Consider the following 24,139-nt stretch of genomic DNA (forward strand, 5'->3'; position numbering starts at 1 on the left):
GATATTGTTTGTATTTTGGACTAACCTATCTTGCAGAGGGTGAAAAGGAAGTAAAAGGCTCAGATGAACAGTCCTGAGGCGCCCTCCATAGAGCTTGGAGGCACCTCGGGTCACTAGTTGATGACCTCCGCGCAGCAGGGCAAAGGGCGCCCTCATGGAGCTTGAGGGCGCTCTGGACGCTGAGCAGAGGACGCCCTCATGGAGCTTGAGGGCGCCCTAGACGCTGAGCAAAGGGTGCCCTCCATGTAGTTGGAGGCGCCCTCAGGCGGATAAGCGGCGAAGAGGTCAGAGCTTATCTGTGCGCGGTTGACTCGACGGGTTGGAGGCACCCTCAATGAGGTTGAGGTCGCCCTCCACAGGCTATTTAAGTTGGATTCGACTAGCAGCATGAAAACAACAAGAACTCGCAACCATTCTTCCGTGTGCTACTCAAAGAATGATCCGATAAAGCTATAACAAGACACCGACGAGCAAAAGCTTCAAATTCTTTATTCTTAAATTGTCGGTATAAATTTTTTGTATTATTTTTATATTGTACTTCCAAGTGTAATTTTCTGGACTTATAGTGATTGTCCACCGAAAGCGATCAACGATCGCGGGCGTTGGAGTAAGAGTCGCCACAGGCTCCGAACCAAGTAAAAGAAATTTGTTAGCAATTGCGTTTGTTTCTTTTGTTTATTCCACTCATAATTCTGAGTTTTCCGAAATGAACGAAATAGCCACAAGCGCTATTCACCCCCCCTCCCCCCTCTAGCGCGTTCAATCCAACATTTACCTTTGACTCATCAGTTCCCTTATGTAGTTTTACCAGATGATCCCAAAATTCTTTTGCGTTCTCGCAGGGCCTGACTCGGTTCAATTCCTCCATAGTCAGCCCACACTGAATGGTGTTAATCGCCTTATAATTCAATTGTGCCTTCTTGATCATTGGGGGAATCTAGTTTTATGGTTCTAATGGCTTTCCGTTTTCCATTGGAGGTGTGTATCCTTTTAGTTTGGTGAACCAGAGCTCGATGTCAAACTTGAGATATCACTCCATTTTATTTTTCCAGTAACTAAAGTTTTTTCCTTTGAATAGTGGGGGACGAATAGTATTGTAGCCCTCTTGGTAGGAGTTCAATATTCTTGCAATCAAAAAATTAACAGAAGAAAAATTTTCAAGACTCTTTGTAGGTGCAGCGGAGGTCGGCAAGAGGGGGGTGAATTGTTGAAAACAAAAAATAAAATATACCCTCCTCGGATTTCAACTCAATAAATAGCAACTATACAAATAAAACAGGAAAATAAAGTAAAACAGAATTTAACCTGGTTACAACCAAGGAGGTTGTTAATCCAGGGCAATGAGAAGCGCACTAAAAAGAATCTCCTTTGCTAAAGGCGGAGAAGCCTTTTACACTCTAACGGCTCAGAACTATTGCTAGGAATTGCTTACAGAGTTGAATATAGAAGTTATTTTTAATTCCTAGCTCTAGGGGCCTTTAAATAGCCTCTGAAAATTCTATCCCGAGGGTCCAAGGCGCCTCCAACAAGGTCCAAGGCGCCTCCAACTCGGTGAGTGGATAGAATTCTATCCGGTGCTCGAACTGTCATTCTGACCTGGCTCAAGGCGCCTTCAACAAGCAATGAAGGTGCTTCAATGTTGAAGGAGCCTTCAATGCATGTTCAAGGCGCCTTCAAGGTTCCTGCATGGCCCAATTTCTGCATAGCCCAATTTCTACATGGCCCAATTTCTACATAGCCCAATTTCTGCATAGCCCAATTTCTGCATAGTATAAATAGCTTCCAGCTTCTCTTTTTTCCTTCGCTTTGACTTCCGAAGCTCCGTTCTTTTGGGTGATTGCGGCCAACCGGAATAGGGCTCACCCGAACCCAATTCCCGGTTTTCTCCTCGAGCAGGCTTCCGTCCGGCTTCTCGTCCCTCAAACGCTGCGCACGTTCTTCTCGCTCCACCGGAGTACTCTTCCGCAGCTCTCTCGTCCTTTGGACGCACCGAGCCCGTCGGCTCCCTTCCCATGCCATCCTTCTCGCTAGCTGCGTCTTCCGCTCGACTTCCTGCGCTCCTAAGCTCCTGCACACTCAGACACAGGGATCAAATACAAAGCAGGACCTAACCAACTTGGTTGATCACATCAAAACTACCACGGGGTCTAACACTCTCGTCATCTTGGGATTAGTAGTGCAAGATAAAAAGAAATAAGTGTATAGCTAAATAAAATCTTTTTAAAGAATGAAAAAGTTTTTAAAATTGTTTGAAAAACTATTAAGTAAATTCAGAGTGACCTGCTCTGATACCAATTGATGAATCAAAATGAAGCGATAGAGGGGGGGGGTGAATATCACTTGTTTTAAAAAACTTTTCTTTTGTATTTTTTAAAAGAGTATCAAAATTAAATCTCAACAAGATGGACTCGTTCAATTACTTGTCTTGGAGCCTATATTGACTCCTACTCCAACACCTGCAATCTTTGACCACACCGATGGGTAATCCACTATAATTCTTCTTTCCGAAATCTTCAGAAAGAAGCAATGCATACAAATGCAAATAGAAGATAGTTACAAACTTCTATCTTCTTTGAAATTAAATGCAATGCAAGCTTTAATTAAAATAAACCAATGGAAGAATACAACTCGTCGACACTTCTTGAAGCAGTAGTTTGCATATAAAGATGAGTAGTAGAGTAATAGTACGAACAGGGACTTTGCACAAAGATGAATCAAAAATTGATGCTTGCCTCATACCTCAAGAACACCATATATAAGCCTTGTTCGATCGACCGAAAAATTGTTCGGCCAACTAATCCTTTCAATTGACTGGTCCTCCTATCGGTTGACCGAACCCCTTACTTTCCTTCTTCATTGAGATCCGATCTTTGCGCATTTATGACCATTAATTGTTCGGTCGACTGATCCCCTTGATCGGTTGACTGATCTGAGCAATTTCCCTCTTCACCAAGATTCGCCATTAATTCACCATTAATGCATTAACTATTTGGTCAACCAATCCCTAGGTTCGGTCAATCGATCAGCCTAGCTTTCATGTTTACTTCTATGTGATCTCATCTTTGCCACATCATCTAGGTTCGGTCGATCGATCCATGGGTTCAGTCGACCGATTAGATCAGTTCCTACAAGACTGAATTAAATAAATATTCTTGCAAAACAAAGTAAGCACAGTAATTTATGATGCACGAGTAGTAAAATAAGTTGCATGGGTAGTACTGGACAGTAAACCTATCTTGATCTCAACTTGAAAATCTACCGATTTCTTCAATTGGATTAGAGATCTAAGGTTGTTCCTTTTCAGAACACGATCTCATCGTCGCTCCACTCCAATTGCTTACCTCAACCTACCTGCTAAACATTGGTCCTTTAGACCTATTTGGACTTTACCGCTTAGCATCAGATCGGCTCACCAAGGCTTCCTCTTGATACCAAGTCTTCCAAACCTATTGAGCTGCCAAATGGCAGGTCCTCTTGACCCACTTGGACTTCCTGCCTAGCTTTCACGATCTACTAAGACTTTCCCAATTGAATAAATACTCTGCACACTTAGTTAACTCGTCAGATCACAACAAGACTTAACTTGAACTTTTGACAACATCAAAACTCATGTTTGATTCTGGTGCATCATGCACCAACAAAAGCTATCCTCAGGTACTTACAATGATGACATTCCATTTTTAACTATAATTTTTGGACAACCTATTTGGATACTATGTTCTCACAATTGTTGCTATTGATGATCATCTTATAGATCTTTTCCGCGACGGTACAGGTAGTGTGAAAAATATTAATTCTCAACCACTCATCCCCTGAATTGTTTTTGAGAGTTAGCAGACTCTTGCGTAGGACCAAAGTCTCATGACCATTACTATAAAACATGTCATCAGCTTCATTTACTGGATTGTCAATTACTATTGTCTCTTCTTTCATGTCTTTCTCGATTAGTAAATTTTTACCTTGGGATCAGCAAGAGCAAGTTTCTTGTATTAATTCACCCTATGTCCCTATTCACCACAATGATAACACCTAATAAGAGCCTTATAATTAACATGTGGTGGTTGCTGCTATGAAGGATGAGAATCTTGAAGGTGAACTGGTCGGCTATTCTAGTCACCTTTAGCTTTTGGTTTCTGATTCTTCTATTTTTCAATAGCCAGTGCACGTTGGTAGGCCTTGGAAACTGTCCACAACAAATGAAAGATGAGGACATCATGTAAAGACTGACACAACCCCCTAAGTATCGAGCCACCATCTGGTCATCTGTCTCAAATAAGTTGTTTTGGGTAATCAACTGGAAAAACTCCTCAATATTCGTTGACTGATCTCACACCCTGTCTTAACATGTGAAATCACTGAAATATAACTTGGGTATAGGTGAAAAGAAGGAAGTGTTATCTCATCTTTTTCTTCATCTTCTCCCAGTCAATTATTTGAGGTTTGCCCTATCGATCTACGAGCACTACATCTACTCCCACTACACCGATGCTCACCCCTTTAGTTTGATAACAATCAGCTTCACCTTTATCCTATCTAGAACTTGTTTATAGTTGAAAATTCGCTCCACTTCATTGATCCAATCAAAGAAACTCTTTACTTGTAATGTACTAGAAAATTTGAGTAGATCAATCCAAAAACTGTGGTGTCCATAGGCCTCCTCCCAACCATAGTGTTCTTGGTATGTAGTCGGCTAGCGATAAGGATTCCCGAAAGAAAACTCAAATCTACAATCTAAGAGCTCACGATCCTCAAGATTTCACATCGCCTCCTCTAGACGTTGGGTTAAATCTCTGACTTACCTCTGTAAATCCTCAATCAACATTATGCTATGAACGCTATGTTCACGATGCTTGACTTCCTCAATCAAAACTTGTCTATTGTTATGATCGTGACCACAACCACAATGATCTTTAATTTGATCCGATGTTCAGCTTCCTCAATCGGAAACAATCGACTTTGATACCAATTGACATTGGGAAGGATAATAATTATCTTGTTGACTAACAAGAAGGGAGATTGGAGGAAAAGACAAGAAGAGTAATCGTTGAAAATAAAGAGAAAATCATCATTTCTCTAAACCTTTATACACAAAGAAAGGAAAGAAATACTAATACATATACCTTAATTTCTATCTTGTAAAGGAAGGAAAGGAATGCTTATCAGAAAAGAAAAATTTATAATAAAAGTCTTAACAAAAAGAAATTATCAAAATAGGATGCTTATATATACAAACCCTAACCCATAAATACCATAAATATTAAAAATACCCTAAATACCATAAAAATAGAAATTACTAAAAATAGTAAAAAGATGCTCGAAGGCTCTGAAGAGGGCCAAAATAATACTTTTAGGGTTTGAAACTTGGTCATTACTCATTTCCTAATAATAAATGTAGATTTTTAAATTCTGCATGTGTGAGCGTAGACAGAGCATGATTTTGAGTCTCGAGTTAAAAGTCATGACCCATTGAAGATTGAGTCCTCCTATGTTAGTGTCCTACATCACATTTGATATCCTTCGTCCTCATCCACATTTATTATATTTATCCCTATCATATTGGGTATTTAACTTTCATTCTCATACTCTTAGAGGATCGGATATTTATACTCTATCGAAATATCTTATTACCATCTACAATTTTTTTTAAAAAAAATTAAATTATTTCAATGAATCTATGGATATTTATTAAGAAAAAAAATTAAAGATATTAACAAACTAAACATAAAAAAACTAATAAACTATTAAAAATATTTTTTTCCCAACTAGGCTTGGGTTCAAAATCGAATCATTTAAATCAAAATCAAACAATTATTTTAGAACTAACTGAACCAACTTATTTTTTAACAAAAATCAAAAGGTAATATTAAATGATCAGATCAGTCAGAATATTTTTTTTTTAATTTTTAAGATCGAAATGCGTCTAAATAATATCATATTTTATAAGTTCATTATATTCTTTTTCATCTATTTCCATATTTAATTTTAAAAATACATTTTAATTAATTTTTAGTAATAATATTTAATTAATTTTTTAATTAATAATCTGGCCAGCCAGATTTACTAAAATCAAATAAGCTAGACCGATAAAATAGTGATTAATTCATTCAAAATCAAATTAACTGAACCATGCGTTATTTTAAAAATCATAATCTGGTGCAGTTCCGGTTCCGTTTGGTTGATATGGTTAAATTTTCTTTTCATGAAAAAAAAGAAATATATATATATATAAGGTCTGGGATTTAAAAGTGGAATATGGAGAAGCGGTACAATGAAATTAAATTTTTGGCAGATATGAATAGGATTTATTGGACCCATTTCTATATCCTAATTTGAAAATTCTCAGGCACGGTTACTCAATTATTTAATTGAGTCTAAACAATCTCTCCATAGTCCATACCTTCCTCGGAAGATATTATCATTCTTGTATGCAAAACCATCCTTAATTATCTTGTTATCGTATTGTAGGGCGCTAAATTGCTTATATACATTATAGTGAGTCATCGTATGCAAACACGACGTTTACAGTCGTCAAGTGCACAACAAATCACTCCACCATGTGAAGGCACATAGTATATGTTCTAACCATACTTCCGCTTATAATATAGAAAAGTTTCTAAAAAGTCATCAAAATCAAGAAGTCAGATTGTCTGGACCTTTATCGCAAGGAGGAAGAAGGCGGTTAATCCATAGTTGGTTGGGTCTCTTGGTTACAATTGTTGAAGTCTATCTAGGGCGACTTAATTACTCGAACAACTCAAATCATACCAATTTAAGTATGCCTCCCTCTCATGTTTTATCACCTGTACTAAGAGCATCTTCAATACAAGCTTTGTAAAAGGTTTGTAAAGTTCCCAGGACGTAGTACAATTGGGGGTGTATGGTTTCGTAGTCAAAAGATTCAGAATTCGATCATCGGAGTGTCATTACCTGGGGTTAGCGTCCCGACTATATACTTTCAGATGTGTACTTGCATTTACCTCCCTCCATATCCATGGGACTGGCTCTAGGGGGGCCTCTGCTGTGGCGGTTCCACATTTTTTTATTTTGTGAAAGGTTTGTAAAATTTAAAAATCTTACTAAAAAAGTTTTTATGATTGTGTAGGTGAGGTTTGAGGTTTTTAATTCAAGAGCAGGTTTGAGTTTTCAAATCTATTTTTATTTTTTTGAAAGTGAAGTCCGTAATTAATGTGCATGATTGACTATTTCCAAATAATTAAAAATAAATTATTTGATGTAACATTTAATTATAATGTTTTATTTCATAAATAGTGAATAATAATTAAAGTGGTATCTCTTGTAAATAAATATATGTGAGATAAGTTAAAAAAATATATAGAAATGATTATAATTAATTTAAAATTATAAATTAAATTAAATTTAAATAATAAATTATTAAATAAAAATTATAAATTAATTAAATCAAAATAATAAATTAATTAAAATATTAAATAAAAATTATCTAGATATATTAAATGAAAAATTAATAAATAAAAATATATTATTTATAATGTAGGACACAAAAAAAAAAATTTGTATGGAGGTTTTTTCATTATGGAGATACTAGTAGGTATTTATATTTGTGATATAGCTTGATGTGTCATATTGAAAATTATAAAAAGACTCATTAAGAAGTTTAATTTTTGGAGATATCTTAAGAGCTTTTTATACTTGTGATGTGACATTGATATGATATATTGAAAACTAAAATAAACTTATTAAAAAGTTTAATCATTGGAGATGCCTTAATAGTTAATAGTTATTCATGATTTACCTCCCTCATATTAATTTAAAAATAATTTAATGGAGACACTAAGAATGGACAAATCATCTTTTACTACATAAGTTTATGTCAATTAGTCATGCCACTTGATGCGAATTTAACTCATTGATATTGTGCATCACTCAATCATTCATTACTCAGTATTATTATTATTATTATTATTATTATTATTATTATTAAGCAAATAAGGTCGATTCATTCATCTTCACCATCGTTGCCCTACTTCCGTCAAATAGCTCTCGTCCAACATCGCCTTCTGCTGCGCCTCCTTTCCTCCGGCAACCTCCCCCTTCACTCCCCTCTTTTAGTCCGCACTACTAACGAGCTCAGGCCTCGCCGCCTTCTTCTCTCCCAGTTAGTCCTCGCCTGCCTTTTTCTCTCCCACGACCAGCGAACTCGCCTCTGACCCAGACCGTCGGTGGTCGGAAGACATCGCCAATCCTTCCTCTCGCCTCCTATGTTCTCGGCGTCTTGTATCCGAACCCAAAGCCTCGTCTTCCATCTCAGTGCCAGTCAAGTAATAACTTAAATTTACTGTCTTTTTATCCCCCAAAAGTTGAAGCGCTCGCCCCTGCGCCCTGCCAACCCTGATTGTTGCAAAAGGCGGGTCCCGCCGCCCAGCGGCCCCCTCACCCCTGCCCCACGAGTATGAGAGGGAGTAAATCACGGTGAATACGGGCCCGGCGATGACATGGCGGTCGAAGGTGTTTAGTACGGACAGATATTGATGTTATCGCAATTGCTGCCGCAGACCTTCGACCTCCCGACCCATGTTGCAAGAATACCATGTCATAACCGGTTGATCCTGCCAACCCTGATTGAGGAGGCAAGTGGTGGATGGGGGTGAGTTACACAGGTTGCAGGGATTTGCCCCGCCAGGCCCGAGATTCGACCCTAAGAACTCATGTGGCAAACAACCATCCATTTACCACCTCAGCTATGCTGGTGGGGGCAGTCTTCTGGATTTGTTTCTTTTTATCCCTCTAATCTAGTAGCTGATGGTTTATTTCTTATTATTTGCTCGATGTTTTGGTGTTCCATGAGCATTCATTCTGGATTTGTAAATGTAGATAGATGGTTTTGGGTTTCATTCACTTCCATGATTATACCTAAATATGGCTCTATATTCATTAGAAAGAAGTGGTTTTGTTGTGATTATATTCTTTTGTTACTGTGAGTAGGATGTGATTGTTATGTTAAATAATGTTTACAGCTACAAACATCAATTTTGCTATGCTGTTGAATCCATAACTGAAAAATTAGTAAATTAATGCGAAGCAATTTTAATTTTCATGTGCTATAATATTTGGTGTTTCCTAAATGAACAAGCTACTATAGTAAGTTTTTCCTCTTTAGTTACATGGAACTACCTAAGGCTGTAAATGAACAGCATGTTGCTCTTAGATAAGAGTTTGTTCAATGTTTGTTCGATAGTAAAAAATATATATAAAACAAACAAGTTTGAACACTAGTGGGACAAAATTTGTGAACAATTTACAAATAAACATTTATTAATTTATCTAAATCTTAATTATAAATTTATTTCTCTATTTTTTATTTAAATATGTAAAATATAGTAATCTAGAAATTTTTTACAATCTTAAATTGTCTATCCTATGTTGAAATAAATAAATAAATAATGATCTCGCTTTGAATGGTTCATCTGTGATGCTCAATTATGTTATTTCTCATTTTAAAAAGCCATTGGTGCATTTTATACGCTTTCATGTTACCTTTCCCTTTCTTAATATTCACCAAGGCCAGTTTTTAATGAGATAATTCTAAATAATTAAACAAAATCTTTGTGTTGGAATTAGACAGTCTAGAGTTGCAATGGATCCCGGCATGGAGCAACTTAGGCAAACTTTGGTTGAGGTTGAGACAGAAGCTGAGGAACTTCTTTTAGCAAGACACCAAGTTAGGACCTTTTCTAGCTTCTAAAACCAACTTATCAATCTTTCTAGGCTAATTACATCCTGTATCAACAGCTTGTAGAAAATGATAGGCTTAGAAATGATAATGGACAAGCTCTCACAGTTCTACGTAGGAGAGCACAAACAACAATGAGTAGTGTTCCATCACCCTTCGAAGCAATCATGCGAGAAATAGAGGGAACAAAGGCATTAGTGAAGGAGATCTGTCCAACTTGTGGAGGCCATGACTCGAAGGAACATACATGGATGATGTTTCCAGGATCATATATTTTTGTTCGCATGCCTTTCCATGCAACTCATACCACATTGGAAAAAGGTGAGCTTTTCATAAACACAATGAACAATATGTATTTCAGAAAATTGATCTTTCGATAAACACAATGGACAATATGTTTTTTCATGACTCATGAATTTAAATTGATATCCAACAGTATGTCTTAGAATACTTGCATAACTAGACATTTGTATGAAATGCAAATTCACTTTTTTCAACCTCGTAGTATCTGTCTAAATTAGATAAATGATAAACTGATAGCCTTTTGTATTTAGTTAGTATCACTAAACTAGTGACCTTATTACTCAGAATTCAATATGGATATCAGTATGAATGTTCAGCACATGATTTTTTTCCGCCCAAAATGATGGCACTAGGATTTGTTGAAAAAGAGTTCCAATTTAGGGCATAGGCACAAGGACAAATTATAATATTTATAGTTCAGCATTTTGGAAAGGCATAAAAGCTTAAGACGCTTTTTGAAATGTTATATGGTATAGGGGCATTTTGAAAATTGCTAAAAATTTGGGTGGGGTGGGGTGGGGTGGGGTGGGGCGGGGGTGGAGGTGATAGGGCTCTTTGAAATGTTCCCAAATATAACTTAATCAGGTAATTCCCTCTATTCTCTTGACTCAAACCTTCCTTCTTCTCTAGCACCCTAACAGGAGCCTTCCGGTTCTCCTATCCCCATGATGCAAGCAACCATACTGTCTCCTTCCTCTTCCTGTTCCAGTGACCTGAGCAGGATGCCTCCGTGTGCATTCATCATCAAACTCCTCTCCTCCTTGACAACGCTGTCAGACTCCATTTTCTCCCTGCATGACACAAGCAGCTCGTATGGCCCTATTAATCTTCCTCAAATTCTTTCTTTGTCCCCTTGATGATGAAGAGCTGCTCCTTCTCGGTGGTCCACAGCATCCTCCACGTCCCGGATAGGGAGGGTCCGGTCGTGATCTGGCCACCGCCGATTTCGCCGAGGGCCGAGATGGCGGCGACGATCCGCGCCCGCTTCGCCGGGTCGGATTGGGTGCGGAGGCCCCTGTCCTGGTCGGCGATGAGGGTGAGGAGGTCGGCCTTGGCTTCGAGGGAGGTGGCGCCGCCGGCGAGTGCTTGGGGAGGCGGAGGGTTTCCAAATCCACGCGGGTTGGGCCTCGGGAAGCGAAGAGAGAGGAGGCGGGGAAGCGAGGAGGGCATCGTCGCCATGGCCATGAGGATAATCCGAGGGAGCGGTGCGAAGGGAATACCGATTCTGGAAGCTTCCGCACCACACGCTTGAGTCATGAGCCATCATGGCCCAGCAACCAGCGCGGGCCCAAGTCGCCGCAATCTGTTATGTTAGTTATTATCAACTAACTTGTCTTGTCGAAGTTCACCCCCATTTGGTTCCTTTTCGGTTTCTATTTGAATTTTTAAAAATAGTTTTAGATCGGTAAGTTTAAATTCTATTAAAATTTGATGCAAAGGCATCGTGTTGTTCTTTCTCCTTATTTATTTATTGGTTATTCTCGATTTGACAATCTACCAATCCATTTGGATCGACCAATACACTTATACCAACTAGCCCTCCTTAACAGACTGTTATACTCGACTTGCCTAGCACAATCAATCTATTGAATAACTAACCAACTTAGGCCACTCAAATTGCTTGCCGACTTGCACTCACAAGAAAGAACATCTAGAATGAATAGACTACCTTTGATTAGTCAATGTATCTAACTTATTGGACACACCTAGTTCGTTTGAACTGATCAACTTGTTTATTTTCTTGAACAGCTCTATCAACTTGGACCACCCTCAAATCACTCAGCCTGTCTAGTCTTACCAGACTAGCCACCAACATAAGTTGATTTGACTACTCACCCACGTAATCTAGTTATCTTAGTCGGTCTAACTAGTCCCAGAGGTAGATAATCCAACCCTATAGACTGACCACTAGATAAATTCGGGAAGCACAAGTGAATCCTAGCCTGACACCTCAATGTCATCAGTGGTTCAAACTCTTTGAGCATTTAGAAAGATTCAAACCCTCATTGTATATCAATCATCCTCAACGACCCAACATTCTTAGATTAACCATCTATTAAAAAAAATTCATCTGTTAATTGGGATCAGATTAATCTTAGAGGTGATCGTTCCACTGGCCACTAAGATAAATCGGAAAGCACTCGTAGATGTTCATCGAAACGATCAAAAGAGTTATCATTTCATTGGAGGAAAATCCTTGAGTGCATCACTACTAGAATTCGACCTTTAGATGCCCGATTAATCGCTTGAAGGATCTAACCACTGCACTATTACCTATAATATCTTTAACCCTCATTTTTCATATTAAACGGTAAATACAATCTTCATGTAATTTGTTATATAAGGTTCTCTCGGGGCGGTGCGATGGTTAAAACATGGGGTGTTATCACATGAGGTCTTGGGGTCGAAACTCGACGTGACCGAGCATAACCTCCCCCATGTATTGACCATTTGTACTAATGACTAACAGCCATGGGCATATCACCCCTTAGTCCCTTGATGATAAGTTATAAAATGATCTTATAATTTATCGCATAATAATCTGGAGACGGTGTAACCACCTTGCTAGAGTTTGTTATATAAACTAGGAAAAGTTATATAAACCAACGAACATATCGCAAAGAGATCAGACAACGGGAAAATTTTTTTGATAAAGTGAAACGAGAAAAAAGAAAAATAGCAGTAAACTGAGAAAGAAAAAGTACTTTGCTGGAGGAGCTCTTAAATCCGAAGAGAACACAAGTGTAGAACACGTCCGTACTGTAGAATGGTCAAAGAGACACTCGTGAAGATCAAATTTCTTTTCAAATTCAACTGCAAAACATGATGAACGAACTCAACAGCATAAGGATAATCGACAATGCATGTGGCTTATTAATGATAAGGCGTGTAAACATGCATAGTTAGTTTCTATCAGATTGACATGATGGCATCTGCCTGCTTTCCTTATTCCTCCATGATGAATTCCCAACATTTAGCCTTACCATTACAAGGACAAGATTCCCAAATCTTCCATTAATGTCGAATTAACGAGAGATGGGAAGGGGAAAAAAAACACAAAGCTAAATAGAACAGTATGGTTTTTAGTTTGCTGAGGAGGTAACAGCATCCAGTCTGATGGAGAAGTCAATCATTGCCAGTGTTCAGTGGGATCTGCCAGGATAAGGCATCCTTGTCAGTGGACGAAGGCTCTCGACGACCACACGCACTTATATGTCGATGCCTTCGCCCACGTCTGCTTTTGTGTATCCACACTTTGGTCATGGCCGTGTTGTGAACAACAGAGGGGGCATCTCGTATCACATCACTGCGACTTGATTGTTAGCCAAGTTTCTAGGCCCTTACAGTCACTGACAGTGGAAGGAGGGTATATATGCAAATATGCAATCGGCATGTGTGTGTTCTAAGAGCTAATTGTGAACTATATTTACGGCTTAGTTCATCTCGAGGTAGGAATATTAAGCAAGTCTTCTTTGATATTGATTTTGACTTGGCATGTGAGCGATGGAGAAGTTGCATCCACTGAAATCAATAAGCTGCATTTAGAAAGAAAAAAAAAAACAGGTTTTTCTAATATCAGATATTTTTTGATCCGATTCTCTTTTTTAGAGAAATAGTTTGGTCAAAAATTAAAAGTGCACCTCTCTTTTTTTAGAATCATATCATATCAGCATTTTTTTTATTAAAAAGGTATCCCATCCAATCAACCCGTATCACATGACACCGCTACTCTCAAGTATATTATTTCGCTTGCCACACACATATTAAATTCTGAATTAGTTTAGAATATATTATAATATAAATATTATTGAACAGAACAAGTCTGAAATGTAGCAGTTACAATTTTATAACTATTACAATATGAATATTTGGTGAACATATTGAATCTGTATTCATAGTTATTATAAAGTAAATATTTTTTAATAAGTTAAGTATATATTAAATAGCTATAAAATCATAATTGCTATAATATTTATAGCAGCTACAATGCGTCCGATCGATTTAGGATTTAATATGTATGAAAGAAAATAATAATGTCAAACAGTATACATGAGGATAATTATATCATTTTACTAAGAGTTAGTGGGGTGGAATCTTCTTTTGATTAAAAAGTATAAAAAAGAATATCCCTTCAACGATTCTAATAAAAAAAAAGATGTCTTTTTAATTATTGCTCAATTATTTGAAAAAAAAAAAAGAGGTGAAAGGAAAATGATTCTAAGTATCTATCAAGCCGGTTAGAATAGGCCAGCTGGGTGGTTCAGTTTGGTTGGTCAACTTCGTTCAGTTGATTAAAGCAAGTGGATTATTTTTTTCGAAAGGATCAATCAGGTTAAGTGGGTTGATCAATTTGGTTGGATTAGTTAGCTCAAGCAAGTTAATTAGATCTAGTGGACTAGTCTAACGAATTAGGTGATCAATTCAATCAATTCGGTTGCTCTAAATACCAGTTGAATTGGTCTGGCATGACTAACTAGATCAACCTACTTGGATTGAGTAGTTTGTGAGCTAGTTAGATAGATCAAGTCAATTGAATTGATTAAGTCCATCAAGCTAGAGAAGCAATACTTTTTATCTGACACTGGAAAAAAAAAACTTTCCATCAACAAAACTAAATCTTAGTGAAATAAAATATTATTTAAAAATATTTTTTAAGAATAAATTGTTTTAGTCTTGGCCCACTGACATAAATGCGATTGTAGGACACTTTTTGGACCATATGTTTTTAGGACAGCGAAGGCCACTGATCGAAAACGTTGACAGTGACTAATCGTGGAGTTAGCAGAAACGGAACATTCTGAAGGATAAACAGCGAATAGATTATCTCGAGCCCAAAAATAGCTACACACCTTCCCTTGCAAACACAGTTATCCATTAAGAATTAATCATAATAAATTTTTTTATATAAAAAACTAATATTTATAATTTTACATGCCTACAAGATTCCATCCCGAACTAATCCAATCATCTTACTGAGTTGTCACTATCTAGGCCACACTTAACCAAACTACTAAGCTGAACTGGTTCTAGATATATACTTCGAAAAGAATAAAAAAAAGGGGTTGGATATCTAGTATACTAGAGAGATACTATTTGGGGTACTAGATATCGAAGGAATTTCATTGGGACAACTTTGACAAGATTTTCGAACAGGAGCGTGAGAAGTTGATATGTTTTAAATTGAGAGGGGCTGATTTCAATATTTGCACCGAATTATAAAGGAATAACGAATGATAAGGCGACGGAAAAAGAAAGGCCCGGGAACCACGTCCTCATCTCCCTGCATGACATGTGGACGAGACGCGGGCTACGTGCTCACACCGTACCTCGCCACTCATCATTTTCACTCATACTTTCTACTTCCTCTGCGGTCATACACTATACAACATACTATGCGATTCAACATTTTATACTATGAGATCCGACGGCCGTCGTGAAAGATTCCCTCCTCCTCCCTCTCTCTCCGTCGCAATTCGCCCGTCGCTCGTCGCTGGATATTGTTAATTTATTTATTGGTTTCGGTATTTTTATAAATAGAGAGTTGGTCTTGATTCTCTTCCAGCTAAGTAAACGAGTGGAGGAAGGGATAGGGAGTGGCGGTGGATCGAGATGAGTCAGTGCGTGCCGAGTTGGGAGGTCGACGACCCGCCGCCTCCGCCGCCTTCCGCCCTTCATTCAGCCTGCGTCGGCGACGCCGGCCTCTGTGGCGGGGAGCTGGGAATGGACTACGAGATCGCCGAGCTGACGTGGAAGAACAGCCAGCTGGAGCTCCACGGCCTCGTCCCGCCTCGTAGGTCCCCGGTTGCCGCCGCCGCCGGAAGCGCGGAGTGGAGCAAGAATCACCGGAGTGGCACCCTTGAGTCGGTCGTGAATCAGTCCGCCGCCGGCGGAGGCGGCCGCCGCGAGCTGGCAAGCCACGAATTGGCGGACTGGTACGGCGGAGAGCCGCGCCACCCCCCGGGGGCGGCGGTCGACGCGATCGTCCCCTGCCACGACGCCGTCGCCAACAGCGGCGGCGCAAGGAAGCGGGCGCGAATGACGGGGGTGTGCTCCAGCCAGGGCAGCGCGGTGGGGTCCCTGGCCACCACGCTGATGACGCTGGACACGTGGAGGGAAGAAGAGAACGACGGCGGTGCGGCTGCCACCGCAACCACCACCGCCTATACGGCTGCCACCGCAACCACCACCGCCTTTACGGCTACCAACTCGACCTCGTCGGAGACGGAGAACACGAGCTTCGGGGGGAAGAGGAAGGTGCTGGGCGTCTACAACCACGTGTCCATCAGCCACACCAGCTCCCACACCAGCTCCGACACCAAGGTTATATATCCTCGCTCAATCCTCGATAAATCCTCTGTATTCCTTGTAAAACAGACAAAATCTGATTCGATTCCTCTGTTTCGGGCATCGATTCGTACGGCGAAGCATGATAGTTTCTGCGACGAAGTAGAGAAAACCACCAAAAGCGAGGCGGAGAAAGGTTCAGCCTCCACCAGAAAAAGCAGAGCCGCCGCCGTCCACAACCAGTCCGAACGTGTAAGTACACACATACAAATTTAGACACGTGCGCTCAGTTTCATCCAATTTGCAAAGATTTAGATCTTAATTGTTATTGGTTGGATCCTGCCCTTTTCCCTGCGTTAGATTGCCTAACTTTATCTATTAATCTATAGTTTCTGATCCAATCATATCTAGTTTGTACTACTGTTTTGGGTAATGAATAATGATGGAGACAGACAGGAGACTTTTGTACTCCCTGTTTTGTGGATATAAAGGGAATAGTTTTAATATAATTTAATAGTGTTTATTAGTTTAGTAATATTGCCTACAATATAATTATTCTAACAATATATAATTTAATAATACTATACAATAATTTTATCAGACATTTATACTCTTATTTCAATTTGTTTAATGTTTATTTTTAGTAATTCGTTTTCACCTTGTGTCAATCTTGAATCTAAATATCTTCTAAAATTTCTAAATTCTACTCACTTAGAACTCAAGCAATTTTTTTTCCTAATATCATAATGACATGCTTAATCATATTTATGAGGTTTCTTATAGATTAAGACCTTCTTTAGGGTTTAGGGTTAGAAAAAAATCATTTATTCACTTATAATAAATTAAAAAAATCAATTTTAAATATTTATTTTCTTTTTTTTTTAGCTTTGGAATTTTAAATTTCTTTCTTCAATTAAACAAGTTCTCATATGTAGTTTACCTACTGAAAGGACAGTAGAACATAACAGAATAAGCTTTTTAAATTAAAATTGAATAATAAGAGAAAACACAAAAAAAAAAAAAAAAAAAAGTGGCCAAGGAAGCGAAATAATTTCACAAAAATAAATTATATATTACTACTCCATGAATTATTGATAGGGCGGTAAACAAGTCAAGTCGAATCAAGTTTTGTGATGTTCAAATTTGTTTGATAAGATAATTGAATCAAGCTAGTTAAATCAAGTCAAACTTAAAATGAATCGAGTTGTTGAAATAATTTTTCAAGCTTGACTTAATTTATTTTTTATGAGTTTGAGCTTGGTTCAAATTTGACTTAATTGTTTGAAACTTTTAAATTTTAAATTTATTTGATTGGTTATTGATCTTGATAATATAAACTTATTTTATTCATTTTAAAAGTTTTTTTTGTTTATTTAGCATATTAAGAGTTTTATTGATAAATATTATTTACGACTATTATATTATTCATGAATATTTTCACCAACAATAACAAACTTATATATATATATATTCAAACTTGTTTGTTTAGTTTAACAAGTTATTCAAGTTTATTCAATTAATCGATGTGTGTATTGAACAAACTTAAACAAGTGTTTACTAAATCAAACATTAAATTTATTCATGAATATTTGGTTCATTTATCCCTAATTAATGAGTAGAAAATATAGGTTAAAGAGAGAGGCATTCCTTGCTCCAACAAGAGAGAGAATTCATTGGTCCAACAAGAGAGAGACATTCACAAGAGCCCCTCTCAATCTACAGATAAGATAGCATACTTTTTTAAATACAGATATGAGATTTTTATTTCTAAAAGAAATGGATGAGATTTGAACAATTTTATGTGATAATTGGACAATACAGGTGTGCTTTGATGACTAAATAATGGCACCTTAAATTAATTGATAAGAAAAGGACTTTCTGATTGACATGTTGACATATCTTCTTTTACCAAAAGGAAATTGAAAAACAAAACAAAAAAGAAAAGCAAAATATTTGTGGTGAATAATCATAAGTCTAATTATTGGAGATACAAGTTGCCAAACTGAATCAGTGAATGAATAATGACATTGGTTTTAATTATCTGCAGAAAAGGAGGGACAAGATCAATCAAAAGATGAAAACCCTACAGAAGCTGGTCCCTAATGCAAGCAAGGTACAAACTTGTAAATGTTTCAGTCATTGAATTGAATCACTAGTAATCCATTTATAACTCGCTAGACCGACAAAGCGTCGATGCTGGACGAGGTGATCGAGTACCTGAAACAGCTACAAGCTCAGATCCAGATGATGAGCAAGTTTAACATGATGATGCCGATGGCCCAGGCAGCAGCGATGCCGCAGCTTCAAATGCCGGTGATGGCCGCCCACGTCCCCCAAATGCCTCAGATGGGAATGGGTTTGGGCCTGATGGACTTAGCTTCGATGAGTCGACCGATGCCTCCCCCCGCTTTTCCCCTCCTCAATCCGTCGGCGTTCCTCCCGTTCATGTCGGCTGGGGGTTGGGACGCCTCCGGAGATCATCGGCGTCTCGCCGGCGTCCTCCCTGATCCTTACACGGCCCTCATGGCTTGTCAAATGGCACAACAGGTAAATGATCTACGAGTCTACCGGTAACATATATAATTCATATGCTAATTGGGGGATCGATATTAATGCTGATTGTGTGTGGTTCTATCAGCAACCAATGAGTTTGGACGAGTACAGTAGGATGGCTGCGTTGTTCCAGCAGTTTTATCAGCAGCAACCGCCGTCCAGTGCCAAGCAGTAGGATTCATGCCTTGTCTTGTGATTCCTTGTTTACACTAGATATATAAAAATATACACATATATGTATGCATATGTATCATGTATATGTGCATGTATTTGGATTCCCGAAGTGAGAGACTGTGCAATATTATGTGTTTTGTTCATTGAATTGCTGAGACGGAAAGCTGCACTCTTCATTTTTTTTTTCTGCAATGATTTCTGGAATCAGTTTAATTCAGATCCTGAAAATTAAGGTTATTAAAGCCGTTGTCAAAAGTGTAGCGAAAGACCAATAAATTTCTATCCAAAAAATTACGCACCGGGATTTTATTTAACCGGAATAAATAAAATCTTTCGCCCTCTTTTATGCAATTAAATAAGATAAACCAACCAATTAAATCACCAGTAAATCACAGAATATATATAGGAGAAAAATAATGATACAGAAATTTTTAGCGTGGAAAACTCTAAAGATGAGAGGAAAACCTGTTGTATTTTTCTTTAAGCAATAATACAATAGAGTTAGGAAATAGTTATCCGGAGTTAAAGCGTCGGCATGCCGACTGACCTTAGAGAATTTATCGTCGCCCCACAGTGCAAAGGCTCTCTGGCAAAATCCTCCCAAGATCCGACAACCACTCGTGACGATCGTCACACTCAAACCCAACCTCAGATCGCACAGACCAAGCCTCAGGACTGTAAAACTCAGGAACCAGAAAAAGACCTCGGATCGTAAAGAAGAGAGGAGAAGAAAGCAGGAATAGCTTGAGTGAATAAGAGAGGCACAGCGCCTCCCCTTTTATTCACTATGAAGAGACTCGAAGCACTGCTTCGCCAGCGAACAAACCAGAGACTGGCAAAAACGGACCGGGCCGCCTGCAAGTGCGAGGCCCATGAGCTGGGGATTTGCACCCCCCCTGCGCGCGATAATCGCGTGCGTCACGCCCGGTTTATAGATTTCCGGCTCGAACCCCCCGAACCCACTTGATTTGGGCTTGACCCGCGCATGCGTGTAGGTCCACCCAACTTTGCTAAGTAAGGATGGAATGACTCCATATATAAGGTCATTCCAACCTTCTTTGCTTAGCAATATGGAACTAAATGCATACACATATGCATTACCAAAAACAAAGAAATAATTTAAATTTTCAAAAGAAAATAATTTTTTTAAAACAAAATTCAACAATCCCCCACAAATTCAAATCAGTTCGGTCGAAAACAAAAATATGTCCTGAAGCTTGGTTACAATGAGCTTTTAGTGAAAATACCTTCCGGTTTGGATTTTCACCTAAGTACACCAATTTTATTCACATAGGTTTGAAGTGAACTAAGTCTTGAACTTAAACCTTTTATATGTGAAAGTCAATTGGTAACAACTTATTACGGGCGACGGTTGAATTCTTCTGGGTTGGTGCATTACGGCCATGCCATCGAATCTTATTTCATAAGTGCTAAGGAGAGTTGCCTAGACCCCCCCACATTGCGGCCACACAGTTACACTTACATAGGTGAGTTCTCCAAGGATGTACTGCAAGCATCCTGTCATTAAGACCTTGACCTCATTAAGAGCTTCTAAGCTCATCCTTACTAGCAGTCAAACATCTATCTAGGGAAGAGACTATGAGATTACATCTCAATCAATTTGATGCTTACGTTTCACCCTTATAACTTGTTTATACCACATTGAACCTACTTCTTGGGATCTCCAATCAGATAGGTTGGGTTGCCGTTATAGATGAAACCAGGACAGGCCTCAGTTCCATTCCCTTACTGAATCTCTTGATTTTCTCAGAATCAAGTCCTTTAGTGAGTGGATCAGCAATATTATCTTTTGAACTTACAAAGTCCAATGACACCACTCCAAAAGACACTAACTCACAAATAGACTTTAATCTTATTCGTACATATCTCTTCTGTTTCTGGTTATACTTGGAGCTTCTAATATGAGCTATTGTTGTTTGATTATCACAGTGTACTGAAATAGAAGGTATTGGCTTTATCATCAAGGGAATTTCAGAAAGAAGACCCTTAAGCCAATCAGCTTCAGTTACTGTGGTATCCAAAGCACACAATTCTGCCTCAGATGTAGAACGTGTTATAATCGTCTGTTTAACAGACCTCCAAGCAACTGCACCGCCTCCAAGTGTAAAGACATAACCAGTAACGTCTTTACACTCAGCAGTGTCAGCTATCTAACTAGCATCACTATATCCCTCCAGGACTGCAGGGAATCTCCCATACCACAAGCCCAAGGATATAGTATCTTTTAGGTATCTGAGTACTTTGTCTAATGCATCCCAATGTGTTCTGTCCGGACAGCTGGTAAACCTGCTCAATTTCAATATAACAAAAGAAATATCAGGTCTAGAACAATTTGCTAAATACATTAGACTACCTATTATTTGTGAGTATCTTAATTGAGATACTGCCACGCCACTCTTATTCTTGTGGAGAGTTTTTGAAAGATCTAGGGTGTGACTACAGATTTAACTTGGCTATAGCCATATTTCTCTAATACTCTCTCAACATAGAGTGACTGAGAAATTGTTATTCCATCAGTTGAACGAGTCAACTTTAGCCCTAAAATCATGTCAGCACGACCCATATCCTTCATATCAAACTTACCACTTAAGAGGGTCTTAGTCTCATTAATAATAGAAAGGTTATAACCAAAAAGTAGAATATCATCTACATATAAGCATAAGATAATACAATTATCACCTTTCATTTTAGCATACACACATTTATCAGAGTCATTCATTTCAAAGCCAAACGATAGCATAGCTCTATCAAATTTTTCGTGCCACTGCTTTGGGGCTTGCTTCAAACTATAAAGGGATTTGACTAACCTACAGACTTTATTCTCATTTCCAGAAACTACATGTCCCTCAGGCTGGTCCATATATATTTCTTCTTCAAGATCTCCATTAAGGAATACCGTTTTGACATCCATTTGATGAACCTCAAGATGATATATGGATGTCAATGTTATTAACACTCGGATTGTAGTAATTCTGGTAACAGAAGAATAAGTGTCAAAATAGTCAATCCCTTCTTTCTGTTTGAATCCCTTAGCAACTAGGCGGGCTTTGAATTTATCTACTGACCCATCAGGTTTTAGTTTTCTCTTAAACACCCATTTACATCCTATAGTGTTACACTCAGGAGGTCAATCTACCAACTCCCAAGTGGCATTAGAGATAATAGAGTCCATTTCACTTTTAATGGTCTCTTTCCAGTGTTTAGCTTCAGGAGAAGCCATAGCATCTCTATATGTCACAGGGTCACCTTATATATTATAGGTGATAAAATCCTGGCCTAAATCCATAGACACACGTTGCCTCTTGCTCCTTCTCAGTTCTGTATGCTCACTAGATTTATCTAGTCTAGAGTGACTTGAGGAACGTGTACCTTCTACGGATAATGAGGCCTCTATGGTAGCATGCATATCTCTAGTAGGAATACTAGATATAGACTGAGGTGTTCTCGTCTTCATAGGAAATATGTCCTCAAAAAATGTAGCATCACGAAGTTCTACAATAGTATTTGCATCTATTCCATAAATTTCAGATTTAATAATCAGAAACCTATATGCAATACTATTTTGAGCATAACCCAAGAACATACCATCTACGATCTTTGGACCAAGTTTTTTCCTTTTGTGTTCAGGTACTAGTACCTTTGCAAGGCACCCCCACACTTTAAGGTATTTCAAACTTGTTGATCCGGCAGTAAGAAGGGGGGGACCCACTTCCTGAAGGGTCTCAGCCTGAGGACCGATGAAAGGCTGTGCGGTGGATGGCCGAGCCGAGCGGATGGGTAGGTCCGAACGGAGCTATAGATAAACCCATCCATGGGCTCATGTTTCCGACGCCCAGGCAGGAAGACCGAAGGGCCGAGCGGGAGTCCGATCGGCAGGGGCCAAGGGCCGAGGGGGTTGTCCGTTCGGCCAAAATAGGGGCGAGGGTATAAAGGGGGCCGAGCGGCCTATGCGCTCGGCTCAGGATATGAGATATCAGCCAAAGCATGTCTAATGATTAGGCCGTACACAAGATCGCACGATCTTGCCGTCATATCATGGAGAGGCTGATACAGTAACAGTATGGTCTCATGAACGTCTCCCTGACAGATCCATATTTAGACATGGCCCTTCTGACAGACCCATACCTGGGCATGGTCAAAGGCAGGTGGTTGCTTTGATTGGCACGCCCAGGCTTCTTTGAGAGATCTATATAAGGCTTCCATTTCTCCACTGGAGGTATAAAAAATCTTCATCTTGAAGCCACCTTTTTGTTATTCCTCGCCTGACTTGAGCGTCGGAGGGCCGTCGCCGGGACACCCCTCCCGGCTCGGTTTCGTTGCAGGTTCACAGGAGCATTCGAGGATCTAGCAGGAAGCGCCACGTGCCCAGCGTCCACTGATTCCCGGTTCGGACAGGATCAAATTGGCGCCGTCTGTGGGAACGCTCCTGCATCCGATCGGTAACAATGGACGAGGCTGGACGACAAAACACGGTGACGCTTTCGAGGGAAGAGCTCGACGCTCTGGTCGAGATAAGGGCCGCCAAACTTGTTGAACAAAAACAGAAAGCAGCGGCCGAACGACAGGAGCAACAAGCGACATCTGCGTCTGGTGGCCACCGTCGCATTTCACCGGGCCTTATTTCGCACCCCTGAAGCCGCACCCGCTCGAAGAGATAGAGGTTCTTCTTCGGACGAAATACCAAGGCGGGATGACAGAAAAGGTAAGGCTCCCCGGGCGGATTCATCTCCCGAGCGGGCCAACCGTCAATTTTCGGAGGCTATTCTACGAGACCCTTTGCCCAAGCACTACGTGCCTCCGACGATCGGCGAGTACAACGGACCCGGATGATCATCTGGGTAAGTTTGATAACACGGCCACGCTCCATCAATACACCGATGGAGTGAAATGCCGCGTCTTTCTTACCACACTCTCGGGATCGGCTCAACGGTGGTTCCGGAGGTTGCCGGACGGATCTATCACAAGCTTCAAGGATTTCCGAACGGCCTTCCTCCACCACTTTGCTAGCAGTCGGCGTTATCAGAAGACAAGTGTCAGCCTGTTCGCCATCAAGCAAGATCCAAAGGAATCGCTTCGGGCTTACATCCAACGATT

General features: G+C 39.4%; 2 protein-coding genes and 1 long non-coding RNA gene across 4 annotated transcripts; 2 read left to right on the plus strand and 1 right to left on the minus strand.

Annotated features, from left to right (window-relative positions):
* The first annotated feature begins 8,006 nt into the window (after positions 1–8,006).
* LOC122017594 lies at positions 8,007–9,896 on the plus strand. The gene is made up of 3 exons (XR_006121402.1): positions 8,007–8,297; positions 9,598–9,697; positions 9,776–9,896. It is a non-coding gene; the product is annotated as an uncharacterized LOC122017594 (long non-coding RNA).
* Positions 9,897–10,834: 938 nt separating this feature from the next.
* LOC122013580 (probable plastid-lipid-associated protein 11, chloroplastic) lies at positions 10,835–11,191 on the minus strand. Its single transcript, XM_042569837.1, has one exon. The coding sequence runs from the start codon at positions 11,189–11,191 to the stop codon at positions 10,835–10,837; it is 357 nt and encodes a 118-aa protein (XP_042425771.1).
* Positions 11,192–15,563: 4,372 nt separating this feature from the next.
* LOC122017765 (transcription factor UNE10-like) lies at positions 15,564–19,172 on the plus strand. Of its 2 annotated transcripts, XM_042575454.1 has the most exons (6): positions 15,564–16,333; positions 16,439–16,549; positions 17,926–18,018; positions 18,345–18,410; positions 18,476–18,844; positions 18,936–19,172. In XM_042575454.1, exons 1-6 carry the CDS (start codon positions 15,623–15,625, stop codon positions 19,023–19,025), a joined length of 1,440 nt encoding a protein of 479 aa, XP_042431388.1. In that variant the 5' UTR covers positions 15,564–15,622; the 3' UTR covers positions 19,026–19,172. The 2 variants fall into 2 exon arrangements, with proteins under 2 accessions (XP_042431388.1, XP_042431389.1); XM_042575455.1 differs by lacking the exon at positions 17,926–18,018 and having other exon boundaries at positions 15,565–16,333.
* Positions 19,173–24,139: the final 4,967 nt, after the last annotated feature.

Source organism: Zingiber officinale, chromosome 8B, assembly GCF_018446385.1.
Source record: "Zingiber officinale cultivar Zhangliang chromosome 8B, Zo_v1.1, whole genome shotgun sequence".
Lineage (NCBI taxonomy): Eukaryota > Viridiplantae > Streptophyta > Magnoliopsida > Zingiberales > Zingiberaceae > Zingiber > Zingiber officinale.

Bases quoted from the DNA above. Each gene is read 5' to 3' on its own strand.
- LOC122013580 (XM_042569837.1), bottom strand. From the start codon at position 11,191: ATGGCGACGATGCCCTCCTCGCTTCCCCGCCTCCTCTCTCTTCGCTTC.
- LOC122017765 (XM_042575454.1), top strand. From the start codon at position 15,623: ATGAGTCAGTGCGTGCCGAGTTGGGAGGTCGACGACCCGCCGCCTCCG. The intron at 16,550-17,925 runs GTAAGTACACAC...TAGAAAATATAG, and splicing joins TCCACAACCAGTCCGAACGT to GTTAAAGAGAGAGGCATTCC. The intron at 18,845-18,935 runs GTAAATGATCTA...TGGTTCTATCAG, and splicing joins CTTGTCAAATGGCACAACAG to CAACCAATGAGTTTGGACGA.